We start from the raw sequence: 16,900 nt of genomic DNA, 5'->3' as shown, positions 1-16,900 counted from the left end.
CTAGAATTCCCTCCCCCTCCCTTTCGAATGTCGATTGTCGACCGTAATTGATGTGACAAGTTGCTGAATGGAGTCTGTAAATATTGAACAAGCTAGACTGAATGACATGAATGACATTTTTAAGAACTGCTAAGTGATATAACATCCACGACTGCAAGGAGCCTACTTCATTCACTTTTCAGTGAGGATACCACATCATTTCATGTTAGTGAGTGGGGAGCATATCGGTTATTGCAACAGTAACGTAGAAGAAATAAAGCCGGTCTTCGGACTACTTAATATGAATCTATTAGTAAGATTTTTTATTCTGGTCTCCATCCATAGAAAGTAAGTTTTCACACATGTTTTCCTTAGAACACATTGTGTGAAACCAACATACACTTTACTTGCTTGCTTATCTCCTTCGATTACATTGTCATGTACTTTCAGACATTGCATTTCTAAGTTGGTTATTATTAATTGGTATTTTTGTATTTTGGAATAAAACTGGTAAGTTAATAGCGTCAGTACCATGTAGCTGTTCAATATTCCTTTCGGAGGTATTTCCATTCAGTGTTATCTTTTATACATTAGACAGGAGTTACAAGACTTTTCTCCTTACTGCTTGTTTGATTTGGTGTTTTAAGTCCACTTTATGCACAGTAAGGCTAATCGGGACTGGACCTACAGTTTAAAGTGGGATCCGAACCACTATGTGCCTCCACCGGGAATCGAACCCGGCACCTCTTGATTATCCTTACTTTGATGAACCTTCGATTCTTTAGATCAGCGAATGACGTTACAAATTTTTATGTGTACATCTTATTACTCGCACCGCACAATTTAAGCGAAAGCACTCACCTTTTGTGTCACGCTTGAACACATCCATCCAACCACAACTTCAAAATGGCAATCTATATGTATTAAGTATTCATGCTGCGAGAAATAAATATTCTGATCTCAATCAAGAGGCTGACTTGTGGTCATGGTTCAGTACACATTTTCTCATCTCATGATATAAACCTTTCTATCCAATTCCTCTGTTGTCGGTAGTCTTTTTCTTTACCGTGATCAGAGGATGGCCTTGAATAAAATTTGTAGTGAGAGACTGGAAGAGAAAGGAGAAATTGAGAAATGAAATTCTAATGTGGGAGGCCTCTCACTAAAGGTAATTCTATTGGTCACGTGCGGCTCTAGAAAGAAACTCTTTACATAAGAGTCAGACCCAATTAGAAAACCCACCCACTGTGAAGTGAGTGACGTTTGCAGAAAATTAAAAATAAAATGAGATTATGAAGAGGCCAAGAAGTGAAGAAGAAATGAAAGAGGAAACTATCATGTAGCAGTTAAATGTTTGGGTATTCCCAGTCGGCTAAGCTTACGTTTTTGTCTTTTTTGTATTACTTTAAATTGCAAGATCAACAGGTGAAATATCCATGTTTAGATTGAAGAAAGGTAGACTGCTTGAAAAATGAATGATATTTCGTCGTTTCCTGTCGCATCATTTAACGAAATCGATTTCGTGAAAGTCGTAAGACACATGGAGGAAAGGCGAGCAAAGCTTTAACTTTAAGAACACCAAACCGGGATTTTTCGCGAAAAGAGAAGAAATTAATACTTGAAGGTGAAACGAGATTGAGAGAGACTTCAAGGTTGCAGGATCGGTCTTCTGTTCCTTTTTCGAATACAATTTTAATTCCTACCAAACAAATATAAGAACATCTGCCGGTGCACATCAGGATTTGGAAGCTTATAAACATTTACAAATTCATCTTTGTTTTTACAGCGTGGGTATAAAGGAAGAGAAAGTGACGATGGAGCAATACTTGAGGGTAACAGACATATTTAGGATGAATACGTTTTTTTGGGGGACATTCATTGATGGATTTAATTTATTTTACTTCGCTTTTCTGTCTCTCTTGGTTAATCGCGAAGATAAAGATGGGCGATGATTTGATGAAGGGACACTCACAAAGAACACCCATGTCCAGGCCAGGATTCGAACCCGGGGCCCCTGCCGTTGTAGCGAGCTGTGCTCACCACTCAGTTTTTGACACTGAGGCAACAGTTCTGCTCATTACTCAAGAACTGTCCGTATGATTATTTTTGTTTTTAAGTCCGCTTTATGCACAGAAAGAGTAATCAGGACTGGACCTACAGTTTAAAGTGGGATCCGAACCACTATGTGCATTCACCGGGTATCGAATCTGGACACCTTGATTACAAGATAGTGACACGCCATCGGGGAGGAACTTACTTAAGAACTGCAGTTAATTCAACACAAATGAATGGTAATCTGATTCATCCATTTTTTTTTGTTTGAGATGTAGAAGTAACAAATGAAACATATTATTGAGCACAAACCTCGAAGCCTATTTATCATCTTCATTTAAAAAAATAGAAAAATAATTATTTTTTTAATCAAGAAATTCGTGACTGAAGTAGTTAGTTTGTTCTGTACAGACCAGCGGTATTGTGTATCTCTCTTCCTCGATCTCTTATTATAATAAAACATTCAAAGGCAGAGATGTTTGCCCAGTCTTGGTCCACATCGAGCGATCTTCCCAGTCAGTATGTTTGCTCTTGGCCGCTGATACATGTTCTTCTGCATTCTTTCTTGCTTGTCCGATGATCTTTATCGTCATTCTCCTCTCGGAACTTATCCCTTTGTTCTAATAACTCGTGATTAAGTGTCTGCATTGTCGGGGCAGTGGTCAGCACGCAAGAGGATATGGCCATCGGCTTATTTCAAGCAGAATAGAACTCTTTAGATCCAAGGTCAGTTGTGCGCAACCGAAGTCACTCCAACAAAGAATGGTCCTCTAAATATGAGCTGGTTGAGCTGTCCATTGTTAACCCCTTCCCTCGTCCGACGGTAATCATGTTACAAAAGTACCTAATAAGTACTAACACATTAATTTTCATTTCCAACTTTTTCCTCGCTTCAGACAGTTTTGGCCCTCGTTAAAGTTTGTACGAATCGGTAATTGATTGCTGGCTACTTCATCATTTCCTCTTTTTACCAGCATTGCTTTAGTTTTCCAAGACTGAGGTGGTTTTCCAAATCTCGTTTTCCCAAATATAATTAAATTAGGACTAGGGAATTGGAGCGCATAGTGCTTGTTGTTTACTTATCCGTCCATGAACAGTAAGATACATACCAATTACTTCTTCACGAAAGAAACCGAAATAGCAGTTTCTCAATTGAGTCATACGTCAAAGTTAATAACTGGCCTTAAAAGTTAGTACGAAAATAATCAATTATTTTCCACTCGTAAAGTAATATTATGATTGAATTGAAATGTATTAATATTAATAAAACACGAAGAAGGAAGCTGCGAGAATCTGACCTCAGTATGATCGTGTGATCCTATGAGATGGAGCTGGCTTCCCTGGTCTATCGGTTATTCGTGGCGTCAGTATACAATCTTTGCCGTTTGCGTCTATCGTCTATACTCTATCCCCGGAATCTGTGGAGCAAGGCCGCGCATAGCGGCAGAAAAGGGGAGGAAATCTAGTAGGAAAAGCGAAGCAGTCAGTCCACGTTGCTGCGAAGGCTGATAAGTGCAATAGTTTTCCCCTCCTTCACGCAGTCCCGTTCACTCGCACTAGTTTATTGGTAGAGCCGTCTTGCGTCACTACTTGCGCAGATACTAGTTTTCGTTCGTTTGCTCCAGAGATAGCCGGGACAGAGTATAGACGGGGCCGGGTCAGAGTATAGTTTGCCTTCTGCCTGTGGTTAGAAAGCACTTCTCTTTTCTTCGTTTCTCTCCAAATGTAGCGTGCCTGGCCTCACTGGTGGTTAGTTAGCGTAACGCTCTACGATTCCAGAGGTCCTAAGTTCGAATTCTAGCTATGGCGTAGCTGTTATTGTGTTAAGTCATTTCATCAGTTCACATTCATCCTCATTGTCGCGATTAACTCTAGATGTGTAAAAAATGACGTAAAATATCCTAAGTAGGAATAAATTGCAGTGTTAAGAGTACGTAAAGGGCAAACTATAATTACATAATGTGCAGTTAAGATTGAAAATTAACACTAATAATAAAGACATTATCACTAACATTGAATTATAGTTTCGTGCCGCAGAAGCATAGCTAGCGGAAGTAACCACTAACTTCACGTTTGGATATACATTATATTTGCAGATTACCAGTCTGCAATTAGTTTACGTAATTTTCAGTAATCCTTTTTAAGGTTACGGCAAATAATGAATGTATTTGCAGTTTGAAATAAATGTACAAGTTTTCACTGCTTTTTCCTCAAGTTCAAATTTTAGCGTATCTCATTATACATAAACTGTTATACCTTACACCTTATAGCTGTTAGTATGCGCCACTTTTTACGAAACATAGACATTTTACCCTGAAATGTAATGGAGCTTGACTTTTTTTTTTTATGGCGGTGACCAGGTCCGCAAGCTACAAATGTATTCATGTGTTAGTGAGTGAGAAATGCCTTTAGTGATGTGAGGCCTTTCCGCCAATCTTAATCCCCTCTTTTTCCAGACGATACTACCTCAAGTGTAATTTGCCCACAGCGGAATCCGTTAACATGTAGCAAGTAGTTTCATACTTCCGTTCATTTTGAAGCAAATTTTTCAGGGATAATTAGCGTTAGAGAAACATGCAAAATAGGCACAAGTTCTCAAAGTTATATGCAATTAGTCACGACATTCGTGTTCGGAATTTTTTACACAGCCTTTTTATTTTTCCTTTAATTAATAATGAGTTTGAATCGTCAGATGAGCTGTGTTTATAGGGATGAAAAGGACAAAACCCACACATCACGTCGTAGCAGAACCAGGAGGTTGAACTGGGCAGCACGTTATCAGAAGTACGAGACAAGACAGTCTGTTGAGACAGAAGTAAAATATGTATTTTCTCATTAGATTTGCCATGGAAGGAATCTAGTTTTTCGTGATCCCACAATTTTAAATTTTCATGTTAACAAATTTAAAGAAATCTTTTATAAACTGTTTACATTTTAATTGAATTTTATTAATAATTCTTGAGCGTCTTGGAAATGCTGCATATGCAAGAATATTGTAGACCAGTAACGTGGAAATGTATAATTATCACTGTTATTAATACAGAAGATATATACCAATTAGTAAAAATCTTTATTCCACGTGTTCATTGTCCAACATGAGCATTTTGAATATTTTACGGAACCTGTTTCTCCAAAGTTAATTCACTTATTTTGTGTAATAACTGGATTTACAGATAGAACTATTTATTAAGAAAACAATTTTCACAAATTATTCCACAGTTTAGTAGAGTGTTTTGTGTGATTAATACAAGTTTTATTTACCTGACTTGTAGTGTATCATTTATATTTTGACTTACTTTTTGTCTAAGTAAAATATGTTTGTCCTCAGTTTAATGTTTGTTTTCACATATTATATGCAATCACACCAAACGTTTGGTTATATTAAATGTTTTATATCTTTTTTTCTCTTTCAGACTACCGGGAACATATTGAACTTTTGCGAAGCTGGCTTGAAAATTTCTGGAGTTACACCAATAAGTAGTCAGGCAGCCATCCATTTTCCCAACACATCTGTAACGTCTGTTTCTATGGCAACTACGGAGCGACACACCGTTGCCTACTTGGGAACTGCTGAAGGTGTGCTGAAAAAGGTAGGAACAGTTACAGTTTTCTAACTATACTGAACTTGATACGAATATTCAGTTTGGTCTGTTTTTTAAACTGGTTATAGCTATGTATGAGAGCCGCGGTGGTCCAAACCGGCATGGCGTCTGATCGCAAAGGTGAAATTATATTTGTTTGTGAAGCAGATGTGCAAAATTAATCCCGTGTTTCTGAATGGACATACAATTAAATCATCTTTATCAGGTAGTAGCAGAAATGTACTACTTTTCATATTCAGTATTGGTTTATGATCAAATTGATCATTCATAATTGATAGAAGAGGACATATAAGTATAACGGGCATTCGCTGAATAGTGCACTGTGTCAATGATCATTACATATTAATTTAAAATAGTAATAATATTTAGGGCATTAAACCTGTAATCGGTGAAACTTTGTTATATATATTCGTATCTGACCATGAACACTTTGTTCCATAGTTGCAATATTTATGTGCAAATACTCAAATAGCAACATTTAATTTTAGTGCAAATGAACTGGCCTCCGTCGTTTAGGTAATGTATGGCGCTACTAAACCAGGAATGAGAATCCTGGCAAGCCACTGTGTTGCTTCTCTCCTGTATTTCATCAATTCATCTTGGGTGGGTTCAAAGGGAGGCGAAATATTTTGAGGTGGTAACTGCTTTGGTGGTCAAGGTTTGTTATGATCTTTCTGTTTTACAAGGTTTTCTATCGTCCTCTTCTTTCTTTCTTTCCTCTTTCTCTCTTATTTCCTTACTGTTTGTCTCCATCCCTTTCTCTTTCTCAATATTTCTTTCTACTTCTCCCCTATCTCTTGTTCTCTTTTCAAGTTTCTCTATCACTTTCTCTCTTTCTCTCACTTATATTTTTACATTCATTTCTCTCTACCTTTATTATTCTGTTTTTATTTTCTTCCTCTTTTCTTATTTTGTTTCTCTTTCTTCCTGTTTCTCTATCTCTCTCTACCTTAACCTCATTTCTATTTCTTTCGCCTCACTTTCTTGAAACATATTCAAATACGAACCGAGAAGATATGAGAAGAAATTATGGGGGGAGTACAATTTTATCCTTACATCTCGCCGGCTCGGTGGTTGACCGCGTTGAGTGGTCGACTCCAGGGCTTCGGTGTTCTTTTCCGAGTGTCTCCTCATCAATTTAATCTAATCATCCTCATGGTCGCGATTAGTCAAAACCGCTGCTGGCAATGCCCAGTTGACGTGAAAAGTGTAGAAACTGCGAGATGCAAACACTGCACTGCATAAAGAATTTTGAAAGCGCAGTTCCTAAACAAGGAGCCCCGGTACAATTGATAAATTTAAACACGTGTAACTGTCAATGTGGCTGCCTAGATTGCATGGATATCCCGCTGTGTTCTGCTCTGAGGACAAGCTATGCATAAAACTGTATCTGCGTAACGTAAGGGGAAAGAAGGACGCACGTGCATAAATTTGCATGTTTAATATTTTCAATGACCGCCGATACGAAATTGCCGATTCAGACATATCTCGCTTCGCTTGAAGTATTTCACACGTTGAATATCAGAGCTAGATAGTCATAAATGCCTCTGCGGATACTGAAAACAGAAGCTTACTGGCATAACATTGGCACGGACCACATGCCTTTTATACTAATCTTCATTCTTCAACTAACATACTTTCTACCGCGTTAGTCAACTTTCAATCTCGCCATCGAAGTTCCCGGGGTCGAGTCACGGCTTGGGCATGGGTGTTCTTTGTAATTGTTACTTCAATCTAATTGTCACTCAGCCTCATCATCGCGATTAGCCAAAGGTGGCAAGAAAGCAACGTCAGATAATACAACTACAAAAACAAGTACAACGCCCACATTCATTTTCGAATACACTTTTTATCGCATCGAATGCTGCAATGGAATCGTTTAAAATGTATAAACCCAAACGATTCAAAGAATTATCAGTTATTATGGCTATAATTCATTTGATCTGTATCTGATATGGGTATATATCGTAAGGGATTTAGAAAATATAATCGTATGTGTGCTGAAACATATGCGTTACTAACTATTGTTACGAGTTGAGAGTTTTAAGAAAATTGTTCTGAACAATCCCTCCTTTCTCCATTGAACACTTTGTTTTCCAATATTTTATTAGAATTTCAGTTCAATATTTCCTTCAGATCTTTCTTGAGCGTTTGAGTATAATTTGACTTGAGCCACTTTTTGTGTTATTTTCCATATTTTTCTTTACCTCACTAGATTAAATAGTCTCAATGAGAATAAATAGGAAAGTGATGAAGGGACCAATACAATATTCATGCATTACCCAGAATGCGAACCTGGGACCTCTGGCTTTGTAGCTCAGTACCAAGGCTTGCAGTTATAATCAGAGTTCCAAGATGAACTCTTATATTCCTCTACCTGGAAGGTACGATGTGGAATAGAAGAAGTCCACAAGGCTAAGTTAATGGACATTGCACTAGGCAGCTTCCAAGGGAATATCGTTTTCAATTAAGTTCCATCTTCTCTGGAAAAGATACGGACAAAACAGGGAGAGGGAAAATTCTCGGAGTTGGGAAACAAAAGTTCTGAAGGAAAGGAAAAAATGTAATGAAATAGATTTTTTTCACCTCGACCGTTAACGAAGTTTTGAAGCTTAAACGTTTACCGTGGTAGTTCCTCTCGCGAAATTTGGTCTTCGTCAAATGTTCTCCTGTTGTACAGGATCATCAAAGTGTGACGGAGTTTCGTATCTTGTGCTGAATGCTGGGAAAGGCTGACGTCATAAGAACGTTTCAACAAGCTAGGCTTTTTTTTCCGCTTTCGGAATCCAGTCTTATTAAAGAGAAGTCTTTCTGTAGGATCTGTCGTCATCATTTGGACTTGGTGTTCACGAATTTTTTCCACCGAGATTTCGGTTTCGCACGCACTGTTCAGTTCCATTTAGATTTGAGATTTCCTAAGATCCTTGCATTTGTTAAGTAATCTCAAATATATTAATGATTATTTTGAGTTATTTTGATTTCACATATAATTTCCTACTTTAAACTTCAGGGTCTTGCTGGTCATTGGTGACCGTCCTACACGATTTGAACTGTAGAGTCTATGATCTTACAGCAAACTATGGTAACCGTTTAATCGGAGTCTGCCAAAGATGATATCACGCTCTTGGCGTAATGCACCTCATGTCTCAACACTGAAGGTTTCTGGTTTGAGTCCCGGCGTGAACACGAGTGACGTTTCTTCAATTTCATGTAATTGTCATTTATTCTCATTGTCACAATTAGCCTAAAGAGACAGATAAACTTATGTAAACAAGGAAAGTATAATTAATGCGTCTCTTAAATTATAATACAAATATAATTTTAATATATCATCGCCGACGTCCATGGCGGGGTGGTTAGCACAGCGCGGTATGGGTCCCGGTATGGGTGTTCGTCAGTTTCACCATACCATCTCATCCTCATCTTCGCTTAGCCAAAAGTGGCAGAAAAGTGAAATGAAGTAAATCAATGAATATTTCATCTTTACCCTCTGCAGTTAATTTAATGAATACGTGTACTATCGTGTATTTGTTTCTATTTTAGTTATTTAATGTCGCTTTTCAATCTCTCTAGATTGATCGTGATGATGAAGATGAAAGTGATTGATCGTGAAAATGAAGATGAAAGTACAGGAACAAAAACTAATTGAAACGTGAAAATCGTGCCCAGGACTCGAACCTAGATCCCAGACGTTAGCTAACAAAAATATCGTTGCACTACCTACCGTAGTGAAATTCCTCTGTTCTGTATTCTAAAAATACACTATACGAATGTGCATTAGAGGCAACACTACAAGCTTTCAAGTTCCAGCGCTCTGGAAGGGCAGCTTTTCCCGTGACGCTTAGGTTTTTAAGTTAGGTGCTTGGTTTTCAGGGCAGCACATTTTCTCATCAGCGGCACGCCGTGGTCCTCTCGAAAGATGAAAGAGAGTTGCATTATTGAAAAACTTGTCAGATCTTCGTCATGAGGCATCCTCCTACAGATGTTGCACTTCTCGTCCGAACCACATGCGCGGATAACTATGGAGCTCTCGTATGTTAAAGGGGGGAGCCTTCTAGGTTCATACACATTTATGTCCATGTACATGTATGGACGCCTGGATCAATAAAATAGTAGGTTTCACTCTCGGGTGGGGATCGAGTTCCTCTTCCCCATATTCCAACGTGTTCGTTGTTGTAGCTGTTACGAAGAGGCTGCAATAAATTATTTAGCTACTTCTCGTAGCCCTTGGCTCCGAACTCCATGCACAATAAGGATGTATGCGCCTCATATTCCAGCTGGATGATAAATAAATAAACTGAGCGATTTCATGAACACGATTAGTTACAAATGGTCTGCAGTGAATGTCATTATTAAATTATCCTCTCAAGCTAAGTGAGCGTGTGAACAGCATGTTCTCCAAATTAACAATGCATACCTAATTGCCGAACTGAATCTGTATTACATATTTCCCACCATTGTGTTTACAAATATACATATTTTTCTTAATTCGTAATGGCCATATGCATATATCTACAGCACCATATGAAAGGCTTACATGGAACCTATCGAAATATCACTGGCCTATCTTGCGATACTGTCCTTACATCCAAGTAGTTAATTTTAGGTGCAGTATCAGGGCTGTAGTCGAGGGTATACAGTCTGGTTAACATTACTCATTACCGTATACCTTCTGCTTTTAATGTTCTTAGAAGTATTATTAAAAGTTATTAACAGCATACAAACTGACAGTTCACCAAAGCAGTATCAGCATGAAAATAAAATTCAGTAACATGCCATAATGCAGCCTTTATATTTCAATGCAAACATTAAAACACACGTTTTAGATTCTTTATGTGACTCTTTTGTACCAATTATTGTAATTATCATGTATTCTATAATCAGTGGCATTCTTTGTGGAAGTTAAATGCTTTCATCCATAATGGATACATGGTCTCCACTTAACGTTTCACGAAACTTACCGTATAGCCTGTGAATGTTTTTGAACTACAACACTGATTCTAACCTAGAACACCCAAATACGAGACTCGAACTCTCACCTCTACATGAGACTACAGACTTCTCAGACATTAAATACTGCACCTTACTTCCTTAGAATAGTACCACGGTGGATTCGTCTGGGCTTGGTGACCTCGGGTTGGATTTTCTTCCCGGTCATTCCCCTCGCACCCTTCGTTGATGGATGCGGGTGGCCGGCCACACCTGGCGGCTAAACGTGCCCAGAACACTATGGCTGTGATCGAGAATGTGTGTAGCCTCACCTCCTGGAGGCACGGAGCAATGTTGTCCTGCAAAGGTTTAAGTCCACTTCATGCTCAGACAAGCTAATCGGAACTGGACCCACTGTGCACTAAACTCGAACCCGGAACTCCTTGATCATTAGGCGATAACGTTACGCTATCGGAATACCCAGCTCATTATGCAATGCATTCTGATGTAACAGTATGAATTTGTGCATAATATATATTCATCATAAGAAGCTTTGAAATGCGCGAGGCCTCTCCGATGGCGTAGTGGTAACGTCGCCGCCTTGTAACCAAGGGGTCCTGGGTTCGATACCCGCTGGAAGCACATGGTGGTTTGGATTCCCCTTTAAACTGTAGGTCTAGTCCCGATTAGCCTATCTGTGCATAAAGTGGACTTAAAACAACAAAGAATAACACACTTTGAACTCTACGCATAATTTCAACAAAAGAAAGTCAAAAGGTGAGAATTTATAACAACACAGTTAAGAGTTCGTGTGATAGCCGAGAAATAATAGCGTTGCACGAATGAAAAAAAAATCTCCTTCCGGCCTCGAGTACATCCGCATCTCGAATTGATTATTTAATCCTTTTTTTTTTTAGCAGGAAAGGGAAACTGTATTTTATATTTAGATAAGCCTGGATTGCTACATCACGAGCGCACACCTCCGTGAACGTTAATATTTCCTTGGTGCTATAACAGAATACACATGAAAGTCCATATTAACGCTCTATCAGCAGGTTAAAATGTTTTCCATGCATTTGTCGTTAATACAAGTTTCCTCATTGAAATATTAATGCGCCAACTCTCTACGACTTTCATCATACTTTCATATACAGTGTGTCCGTAAAGTCATGGTGCACTTTTGACCGGTCACAGGAAAGCAACAAAACAAGATAGAAATGTGAAATCTTCACCAAATAAAAGGAAAACTCTCCAAGTTTCCGTACTTTGATGCGCAAGCGTGTACGCACACAGGTGATGACGCAACACCACGAACTGCGCAACAGCGGATCAGCCCTCGCCCACGCCAGTCGAGATATGGACGGTACAGAGGCAAGTCCAGTGTGTTCTGTGGCTTGCGAAGTTCGAATCCGTGAGCAAAGTGCAATGTAAATATCGTCGCGTGTACAACGAAGCGCTTCTGTACAGTCCACATCTAGACTGGCGTGGGCGAGGGCAGATCCGCTGCTGCGCAGTTCGTGGTGTTGCGTCATCACCTGTGTGCGCACACGCTTGCGCATCATAGTACGGAAACTTGGAGAGTTTTCCTTTTATTTGGTGAAGATTTCACATTTCTATCTTGTTTTGTTGCTTTCCTGTGACCGGTCAAAAGTGCACCATGACTTTACGGACACACTGTATATGCTATATGTGTATATATACATACACACATACATATATATACATTTTATTAGCATTAGGTTATTCGTTGTAATGACGCTTCAATAGCTTGAAAATATTGTAAATACATCTTTCTTGATGTAAGAAATAACCAGAACAGCCAGACTGGTTCTTCATAGATGTACCGAAGCACAATATATGTCTTCCCAACTTCTGCCAGTTCTGTAATGGTTCTCTCACACGACGTCAATAAATTGCTTTTGACGTTTATACCCTTGCAGCAATTTCCTTCCCAAGTTCGAAAGAAAACTCAAACATTTCTTTCCCTACGAAGATCCCATAAGTGCTGTCGTTAGTCCTTCGGGTAGAGAGTAGAGCTGAATTTTTCCTACACTATCTGAAGGGAGGACGCAATAACGACTTGATACGAACCCATGGTAAAGCAATTTTCATAAATATATTAATACCACTATTTGCACTTCAGAAGAATTTGCTACAGAAGTGTACATAAATTCATTTTGCACTATTTGTACCAGTAACACGCATGTAGTAAGGAGGGCTTCAATGTCTCTGAAGCATTGATCCTGAATTTTACGAAAAGATTTTTACAACTATTCTTCACTGGTAAAACATTTCCAATCACTTCTATGAAAATTTTGTTACCTTGAAATTGATTGTTTAAATTAGGTAATTTGCATGTTATTGCTGATCGTACCATTCCCCCCCCCCACTTTTTCCTGCATCATTCATATTACACTGCTAATGTGACAGTATTATGTCACAATCACTAGCGTACGCAGGACTTTTTTTTTTTTTTTTTTTTTTTTTTTTTTTTTTTTTTTTTTTTTTTTTCGGGTGGGACTGGAATTGTAAAGACGAATGTTACGTAGCGGCGTTTTAGGGATGGGCGTTACACACTATAAAATATTTTGTAATACCATTTTTAACTTTCCTTTTAAAAGTTGTTCAGAGACGAAAGGGGTAATCGGGGCCATTTTTATGTGGGTTTGCATTTACCAGTTTGACTTTCCCAAGCTTTTGACTGCTTTCATTTGAAATTAGTTGTTTTTTTTTCAAAATTTCAGGGGAGCTGTAGCCCCATCAGCTCCACCCCTGCGTACGCCAGTAGTTCCAATTGATCGATGCATCAACCAGTAATCTGTGGAGTTAAAGACAAACTGTGGTGACCGAGGAAATTCAATTTAATGTTGTATATGAGTTCCACTGTACAGTCGCCAGCAATAAAAATGGACACGTATATCCTGAAATACTAGCTTTCTTTGCAAGGCGTTATGTGTGTTGCCTAACTCTACGGCGCTAGTAGAAGTTGCCATGGACAATTCTTATTACTATCCACTTATCGCTTTAGAGTTAGGCAACCCACATAACGTTTTGCAGGGAAGCTGCTATTTCAGGATCTAGGTGTCTCATTTCTATTGCCGGTGACTGTACATATGAACTTATTTTTATCATCTCTAATGTTCTTCTATCATATCTACCACCGCCAGTAACATTTATAACGATAAAAATTTTCTTTGTGAACACTTGTCTTTTCCGAAGACGATGATGGACAATGATTTCTTGACAATTTATTGTACGTTCAATAAAGGACAACCACCTTTTGTATTTCTTGCTCGCCATTACAGACAACTTCTTTGCTTCTTGTAATTGTATCCCTGCTCCAACCAGCCTGGAAAATAAAACATGTCATGTGGAGGTAAAACTCTGCAAACCTCTTTACTGCACTCCCGATGCGCTCAACAGTTAGCCCGGGAACCTGTAATGAACTCTCATTAACAAAAACCCGTCGACGTTATGAATTATTGGAATTTGCGAAGTAGCTACATTTCATCTGCCATTGTTCATTCAGATACCAAACAGGTTGGTTACCTACCTACGCGGAGGGATTTCTGTTGCAAAAGGAATTCTTCGCCGCTCACTTCAAACGACCTCGAAGCTCTAGAACTGTAGTAGTTCTAATTTCATCCGAATAACAACTGAGGTGGAGGAATTTAATTTCCATGACGTCAAACGTCTTCTGCGGCTCAGTTTCTTTTCTTCCTGCACGTTGTTTTCTACGAACCGAATTCGAGTTTGTGGTCTTGTGATGTCTGCGTAGGGTAGAATGTGGAGTGTGATGTGATCTTCAGGCTGCATGGCTCAGATAAGACCGGCACGTGACGTGTGCTTACCGTGTTGGAAGGGAGCTGATGCTCGAGTAGTGTTGCTAACCAAAGCGTTGAAAAATTCTTGCCAGTATCTGATAGAAGACTTTTGGCTAATAGGTGGGTGGGCGATGAACGACAACGCGGATACATCTCTACAAACTTCGGCGACCTTCGTGGCGGAGTGGTTACACATGGGGCCCGGGTTCGAATCCCAGGCTGGACAAGATCGTTCTTTGTGAATGTCCCTTCAATTCTACCATCCTTATCTTCGCGATTAGCCAAAAGTGGCAGAAAAGCCAAGTAAAATCAACCAAATCAATATATATTAAGGGCAGGAGGAATAGTTTGTGTCCAGCCAGACGCGAGGACCCTAAACTGCTCCTCCCCACCGACCTTTCCTCGCGGTGACCTGGGGATAAAGAGGTATGTGCGCTGGATGGTCGTAGAAGGAGGAGAAAACTTAGAATTACTCTTATGGGAGTGTTATTTCACTTGTTCTCTTGGGAATATCAAACTTCGGATGCCACAGAAAAACAGATGAACGGAGAGAGAACAGGTTAGAGATTTGATTGGCAGGCGGCAGTTGAAGATGTTCCTTTTTTCTCCATAAAGAATACATGGGATTCTGAAAATTCTTATTTATCATATATTTCAATCATCGTATCTAGCGTAATAATCAACTTTTTAAAAAAAAACGCTTCTACTTGCTAAATAGGGAGAAATTCATACTCTCTGTTGACTGGAGATTTTTTTTGGTAGCAGTGCCCATTCCGACGATATTGAAATAAATGTACAAGTGATGCGAAACTGTCACTTAAACTTAAACAGTGAATGTGAAACCAGGCTACACTGTTATCCATTTTATAATGACTGACCCGCGACTTCAAGCTTTGCTGTTCACTTGATCGCGCAGGTAATACCATGTACTGGTGGTATGTGTGTCCAGAGTTAACAAAATTTATGAAAATATGAGATTTAGTTTCCGTTTTGGATAAAGTTGAACCACGCCAGTTGTCTTCGAATCCTTGTTGTTGAATAATTGTTTTCTTAGAAAAATATAGTCTATTTCATTTATTTTACATCGCTGTTTTACCCCTTGGACTAATCGCGACGATGGAGATGAATGATGAACTGATGAAATTGATGATGGGACAAGCAGAATGACACACTTATTGTTTACCGAGGGTTCGAACCGAGAACCTCTGGCTTCATGGCTCCTTAAGCTGATGACTCCGCCACGGATATCGACTGAAGAAGCATTGTCATTCCGCCTCTTATCTCGGAATTGGTAATGAAAAGGTTTCTTTAAAATATTACCCAGCGGATAGAAAGGAAAGATCGCATTCACACCAAGAAATGGAAGCCTTAGACAGGAGAGGTGCCACCTAATACCTAGGTCTGGGGACTTACTAGAGGGGTTTACATCACTGAGAAGATTCCGCTGTGTGGCCGTAATGCGATTTAAATGAATATTACGTACGTCTCCTTCAAAGCTGATGCTCACAGGGCGATGGGACGACCCCCATAAAAACTCTGAGGCAAAATAATTTTACCTTAGACACACACGTTGAAGATCACGATACGCAACCACCGCGTCTTATACAAGGCACCTTTCTTCTTTGCCTGCATTCTAGTGGTGAGCATAATATCCCCTGTTCTCCTTCCTGTGTGTTTAGGAATCCCGATCTGCTTGAAGCAATTTTAAGCCTCTCTGCTTGTAAAAACTACAAGTCAAAGTGTAGAACCAATTTTAGAGACACGCGTGCACACGCGTGCATGTTATGTGGAACTGCCGTGTTGCTCTTGAAGGTGTGGTGCGTAGTTTCTTCCAAGAAAGAAGGTAATTTGTTTCAGTGCGATAAGGGACGTAAACAGTCGATTTATAAATGCTCTCAAGATTTAACGTCCGCGCTCTTAGGCTTCGGTTGCTTGCGTATTCGGTTACTTAAGATCTTTGTATGTATACCGTTAGGTTGACCGCTGCGTTGCGAATTGATCACTAATTACCATGAACTAGATGGTGAGACAAGTACAGATTCGAACCCAATGCCCCTGGTTTTACAACACGTAATATATCACAAAGGTCAGTTTTAAAATGTAACACAAACGCGTGCTTTGTTCGTGATAGCAGCCCAAACCTGGAAACGCCCAAACTTCTGTGTACCCCCTGTGTACCCCCCGCAAAACGCATTTTTAAAACTTGGTTTGATTTTTGTTATACAGCCTCGCTTTTTCTGCCGCTTTTGGCTAATCGCGACGACGAGGGTGAGTGATGATGTGACGAAATTGATGAAGGGACACTCGCCAAGAACACCGTGCCTATGCCAGGTATCGAACTTGGGGCCCCTGGCGTCGTAGCGAGCTGTGGCTTTGCCACGGAGGTCGGCTACACATTTTTTAAAGGTTACATATGGTGTAATATGTTGTTCCAACTCATTACGTTAATCTTACTTTTATAAATTTACACCAATGCTTGGTTGTTATGCTAACAACTTCACCACCGCAGTTGGT

General features: G+C 39.4%; 1 protein-coding gene across 7 annotated transcripts in view; it reads left to right on the top strand.

The window, feature by feature from the left end:
• PlexB (plexin B) overlaps positions 1–16,900 on the top strand; it is a 498,951-nt gene that overhangs the window by 316,217 nt on the left and 165,834 nt on the right. For all 7 annotated transcript variants that reach the window (XM_083117847.1, XM_083117846.1, XM_083117851.1 and 4 more), the window contains exon 3: positions 5,445–5,621. In XM_083117847.1, coding sequence (XP_082973973.1) covers positions 5,445–5,621 — 177 coding nt within the window. The remainder of the gene's footprint in view (positions 1–5,444; positions 5,622–16,900) is intronic.

The sequence above is a fragment of the Lepisma saccharinum genome, chromosome 2 (assembly GCF_977018435.1).
Source record: "Lepisma saccharinum chromosome 2, izLepSacc3.1, whole genome shotgun sequence".
Taxonomy (NCBI): Eukaryota; Metazoa; Arthropoda; class Insecta; order Zygentoma; family Lepismatidae; genus Lepisma; species Lepisma saccharinum.
Note: the sequence above shows the minus strand (reverse complement) of the source record. Positions and strands in the feature narration are given on the sequence as shown.